The sequence below is a fragment of the Apaloderma vittatum genome, unplaced genomic scaffold (assembly GCF_000703405.1).
Source record: "Apaloderma vittatum isolate BGI_N311 unplaced genomic scaffold, ASM70340v1 scaffold25673, whole genome shotgun sequence".
NCBI classification, from domain to species: Eukaryota; Metazoa; Chordata; class Aves; order Trogoniformes; family Trogonidae; genus Apaloderma; species Apaloderma vittatum.
Genome location: NW_009707882.1, coordinates 40,785 through 47,001, shown reverse-complemented (window position 1 = coordinate 47,001; position 6,217 = coordinate 40,785). Strand labels below are relative to the sequence as shown.

At 36.2% G+C, this 6,217-nt stretch overlaps 1 protein-coding gene across 1 annotated transcript in view; it reads right to left on the bottom strand.

The window, feature by feature from the left end:
- Nucleotides 1-3,199: 3,199 nt before the first annotated feature.
- The window catches only part of PRTFDC1 (phosphoribosyl transferase domain containing 1), a 43,478-nt gene continuing 40,460 nt past the window's right edge, over nt 3,200-6,217 (bottom strand). Inside the window, exons 7-9 of the mRNA XM_009866372.1 lie at nt 5,887-5,933; nt 3,888-3,964; nt 3,200-3,247 (exon numbers count right to left, since the gene is read on the bottom strand). Coding sequence (XP_009864674.1) covers nt 3,200-3,247; nt 3,888-3,964; nt 5,887-5,933 — 172 coding nt within the window. The remainder of the gene's footprint in view (nt 3,248-3,887; nt 3,965-5,886; nt 5,934-6,217) is intronic.

Genomic DNA, 6,217 nt, shown 5'->3' with positions numbered 1-6,217 from the left:
ATGACTCGTGACATAAGCACGAGTTAAGAAATTCACTGTGTATAAACTGTTGTGATTTGACTCTTTCACAGATCAGAAACTGTTCTCCATCTGACTATCACCTACAGTTAATACTGTACTTTTGGGGAAACTGTTGGAATTGTACATTATAGAACTTTATTAATATAACTTGGAGGATTAACATAATATGTTCAGGAAGTAAAACACTAATAGTAAGCAATCAAAAAACCAGACACTGGTTTCTACTTTGTTCAATTACAAATACAAGAATGCAGCAGCTAATTCTATTGAAAAAAATACATTAATTACAGACCTTTTAGACTATTTAAAACCTATTTTTAAAGCAGAAACTACTAGATATTCAGACCATTTCTATAGTTTGTAACACAAAATCCTAAATTATATTCAGTTAACCCAGTTGCAGGAATTATTCTTCCTACTTTAGCTTTCTTTCCAGAAAATCACCTTTAGATATTTTGGAAATGGACTAGAGGTAAGCACGAATGACCTAAATAAAGTCTAAAACTTGATGGCTGCTAAACATTTATGTAGCTTTAAACAAGACTACTGCCCACGTTAATCTGTATTCAACAAGTAGAGAAAAGATGCTGGTGTCAAGAGTGCATGAGAAGAAAAACTCAGATAAACATAATGTCCAGACAAATAACAGATTATAAATAACATCCTCTCTTCTTCAGCAACAGACCTTGCTGAATTAATTAAAAACCAAACCAAACCAAACCATTGATTTGTGGGTCATAGTGTGCAACTGCAACTGAAAAATGTTTAGTGACCTTTAAGATAAAGGAATGGAATCAACACTATTGAATCAGGAGAGAGGTACAGAACAAAAAAATATATGATTTTGTTAAGCCATCTGAGCACCCTGAAGAATCTAGAATGCAGTATTAAACACACATATATACATAATTACCTGTTCCCAGTAATGATATTTTGTAATCTGATTATTAAAGTAATTGAAAACTAATTTGTTAGTGGAAGCGTTTCCAGCAAAGGGTAACGTGGATGGCAACGGAGACATCTGGACATGCTCATACAGGTACAAAATTCAAATACAACTTCTGAAATCTATATAGTGCTTTTTCACAATGTTAAAAGTATGATGGCAGGAGGGAATAAAACTAATTTGAAGAAACGTTCCAGTTCTTCTTATCTCTTATCTCTTCTATAAATCTGTCTTTTCTATTAAGCAGGTAGATTTTAATAATTTGAATTTTCCAATGAAACAACTTTAACACAATCTGAATTATGAGCAGCTAGAGTCCTTTGCATTTTCACACGAATTTGACCTTTAAAGGTCCCTTCCAACCCAATGCATTCTATGATTCTATGAATTTCACATTAATTCAGTTGCTACTTTTATTGTTGTTGTTGCCAAAGGTGGATCATTGTAGCAAGGCGAATTGGATTGTGACTTTTTAAGAAGAGAGGGAAAAGGAGAAATAACCTAACGGATCTCCTGGACTAAGCCTAAGCATATCTGCCTATGCAATATGCTGATATTACTAAATCCATGGAAATCAGAAACGCTCAGAAAAACTTTAACACTCCCATAAAAGAAAAAGAGATGAAACTCTCACCAGCTTCTTCCAGGGACCATCCGCATGTGCTTTCTTCTCTAAAATAGGAGGAAGTTGTTCTATGAGGGAAAGCTTTTCAGCAGAAATCTTTAAAATTATAGGTTAAAATAGCGAAGAAGAGAGGCCTAAAGCATTACTCTAGTGATCACAATAATTCTTTTATATTCTTCATTACATTAACATCATGGGTTTTATCCAAATAAGAGCTTATGAACCACAGGAAACATACATAAGGTATGTTTAGGTTACCAGTCAGACGCATATTTTTGAAGAGGTTTTACAGGATGTGTGAAATATGCAGAAGCAGGAAATCAGACAACTGTGCAATGTAACAAGTATTCTTAATGTTTCTTTATTAGTTTAAAGGAACCTGAAGCTAATAACAACCTGCCTCTTACAGTTCAGAGCAAAGCTGTCGATATACATCTACTTACTTTGCGTTGACTTCCCCCAGGAAGTTGTTGAGAACAGTTACATACAGTAGAGAATTAATTTTTTTCACACTTACTACAGCATATAAATTAACAAACTTCTTCAAACATGATGTATAAGGAAAGGAATGAATCCCTAGAGTCTACAGCATTCATATGTTAACTGTGTTTTCCTGTACATTTGTTTCTTTTTTTTATACAAGTCTTCAACATCGTCAGATCTGTATTCCTAAAGACTACAAATGGTTACAAAAAGTCTCAACTTAGACAAGCTACTAAAATCAAATCATATATGAATAATTGTCTGATTAGCATTAAACTTTTGTGCTCAATGAGATTTAATTAAAAATATAGGCGGAGGAGAACACTATACTTTTTTTTTTACTCATTTATGTCCTATAGGAGTAAGGGAATACCACACAGAAATTGAAAACTGCCTGTCATAATTTTGTCTTGATTAATATTCAGCACATTAAACAGGTTAGATCTACAGCTACATGACATACCAAAATCATGACATCTTCCAATTTCAGATCAACAGCATCTTGCAAAGTTTCATTTTTTTACCAGCACTGTAATTCAGCACATTCTGAGACATAAAATATCTGTATGGAAGAGGCAGTAATGAACTGCTATGAGTGTACTCTCATACAACATACAGCTTCAGCTGAAACTTTTGAATTGTGGAATTAAATCAAAATAATGCTTTCAACCTGGCAGCAGCATATCTGACCAAGATTAAAGCAATACTGAAGTCAAGAAACTCTGTAAAATAATTTTCATGTACAGAACGGCACTTTTGAATCTTATACAACACAGTGAAGTTCATGAATTGCAATGGGTAGAAAGATGGACTGAGCAAGGAAAAGATGCATTCACAATGAGACTCGAGGCAGACAAATTATCAGTCGACAGGCATCTTATGTGGTAAGTTTAATGCTTAGAAAAGGAAGTAACTTTTTAAGCTCTCTAATTCACATTTTAGATAAGAACTCTCTCACTTCTGTAATCAGAATCTCTGGAATAAACGCCTTAGTATAGTGAGTTGAAAGGCAACTGTCAAGACAAGAATTCAGCTGAGCCATTCTTCTGTGAGATGCTTGAGGGAGTGTAGTCAGATTGCTGCTTCAGTGAGCTTACAGATCTTCAGGTGAGGATGTTACTGCTTCAGACTCTGTATTTTGCTTTGCCATGATCATTGATAACACATATGTGCTGAAAAAAATATAATACTAATTGCAATAGCATAGATTACTTTATTATTATTTTTAATGAATTGTTCAGAAATACTTTTGCTTAATCAACCTAGTGATCTTGTAATTACTACTTTCTTTCCAGATATCAGAGACCTGGAATGGAATTCTGATTTCCCTTTCTAGCTACAGCAAGTTTTTCCTCTTGCAATTCCCAGCTTTGAGGTCCAGCCCTGGGAGAACCACAGGAAGCAAAGACAATGACTTGCACCTTATTTCCATCGTTATCTCATGGATAAAAGGAACGGGCAACACAGCAGTAAAAGTCCAAACCTGACTGAACTGTAGCTGTGTTTCACTTTTTACTGCTATCTCTGCACGTACTGGGAATGGTGGACCTGTGAAGTCCAAGGCTCACAGAGGATGGAAGCGTAGCAGAGGTGTGACTTCTGCTTTTAGGCAGAAGAGATGGGAAGGAAATGCTCAAAGGCTGAGCAGTGACTCCTGTGGATTATGTGAGGTTTCGCAAGGAGTTTTGCACTCAATGAAAGGATACCAACCATGACATTAAAGCCCCAGGGAAGAAGCTAATTACGAGCTATTTAAGAAGCCCTAGAGAAATAAACCAGTGATTTTTAAAAAACTTTTTAAAAGAAACTTACATTTAGATCTCTGAAGTGCTCGTTGTAGTCTAAGGCATAACCTACTACAAATAAATCTGGAATTTCAAATCCATAATCTGTATTGAGACAAATAACAAACACCATCAGTACACGACCAGTGGAATTTATATAGCCCTTAAATTCACATGTTGGTTGTAGTCAGCCATGGTTCTGTTACTTTTGACTATGAGACATCAAGGTCAGCGGTAACCCTACACGCAGTTCCCACTCACAGACTGTTTGTGACGGGCATGTGAATAGTCAGGGGAGAGTTGTGTACTGTCACCAGTGGCACAACAGACACGTTGCATAAGGAAGCCAAAATCAGAGCTGAAGAATTCTGCCCACATTTGGAAGCTCCATGGGTATACATGTGTGATGACAACTGTCTAGTATCACACTAAAGATGAAAAAACCAGAACAATTTTAATTTGGAAGTAATTTTCAGATTTATGTATTTTCTTCTGAGAACAGCAAAAATTATTTTGCATATTATGCTACCAAAACTTGTCAAATACTTCCTAAATTAAAGCCCCAACCTTATGAAGGCTCATGCACATGCTTAACAAGGTAAATGCATGCAGTGTAGCTGAATCCTATAAGTCACACACATTAGGCCTGTATCTTTTTGATTGTGAAGGTCTGTGCAGTATCAGCACAGACTCTTTCCAAATTGTTCACTAAGTAACTAGAGAAAAACAAAGCCTTATGGACACAAAAATAGGTCAGCATAAAAATTTTACAGGTAAATAATTCATTCGGTTGTTAAGAATTGTGGGTAATAGACACCAGAGTCATAAATTTGAGTCGTGAGCAAATGACACGGTACCGTCAGTGTTTTACAAGACTGATCACCGACGTTTTATAAAATTCATCACAATAAACAAGGATAGAACCTGTTTGATTTTATATATTTTTACATAAAACTATTAAGCTACTCTTCATGAAGTAATTTTTTGTATTTTTTTATATGTTTAACATTAGTGAGTCCAGTCAAATACATACTTTATTTTACTGGATTAAATACTAAATGTTAGAAATACCACCGTGTAAAACATTGTACAACGAAACGTTTGGGTCACAGTTTGGATTATTGGGCTAAAACTACAGGGTTGTGCCCAACATTGAGTAACCTTTGCTTCATAAAGTTTCCCTGTCTCCCACATCCCAAACCAAGACCCTCCATGCTGTCTCCTCGTACTCACCTGCCTACTCTCCTTCTACCCTCCTCCCCAGCTCAGCTGACCAGAGCCTTCTTCAGTAGCAAATACTGGTCGATCTCTTCTAGATGGATCTATTCTGTTCAGTATTTAGCCACATACCTGTTATTACATCATTCATTCTATTAAGTCTAGAATGACAATAGCTCGGTATAGCTCCATTTATGGCTTCATCATAGGACAGTACAATTACCAATAATTCCAAGAGAAGTGGTGCTGGTGTGACACAAACAGAGCAGCAGGACGGAGTTTAAAAAGCCAATTTATCTTTTGCTTTTTGCAGAGTGGGACTTAATTATAATTGTTTGCCCTTTAAACAATAATACTTCTCAAAAAATAATAAAAAGTATCCTATTGCAAAAATGTAAAACTTGTGAATAACTAGGTCACAATAAAACATCTTTCACATTCTTTCAGATTCAGATGGAATCCTGCAGCTCCTCCCAAGAGACACAATGAGGAAGGAAAAGGAAGAAGTGGACTTTCTCTTCTATATAGTTTGTCAGAGTCAGCAGATAAAACACTCACCTCTCATGGACAAAATGAAACCCTTCATAACTTGCCTGTAAAGTTAGTACTCTGCAGAAAACATCAGACTATAGGGAGGCTAGTCTTTCCAAATCACAATTATACAAATTCTTCCCTTGCACCCCATAGGCCCATTGCCAACTGATATTTTTCAACGCTTCTAGCAGTCCACAGAATGATATGAAAGGAAAGTGGCAGAAGACTGGTAACTTTTTGTACTGTCATGTACAGATTTTCACAACAACACTTACAATCTGGTCTGTACCCATCAGGCCGAGATGTTCTTTTCACCAACAAACTGTAATTAAGAACAAAATAAACCCCATGTAAATCTAGTATTTACCTGAGTAAATAATAACTATTCCCTTTATCAAAAAAACCTTCCAAGCCATGTGAATCACTGTTCTCGTTCTGCTCTTCCTCCCGAGAAAATCCTGTTGACAGGGACGAGATAGGTGTGTTCCCCTTCAAGGTCCATCAGTGCCAGTCTTGAAATGGCCAGAGGATCACTGTCGCTGCAGAACAATACAAAAGCATCTCTCCCTCTCCTCTCCTCTCCTCTCCTCTCCTCTCCTCTCCTCT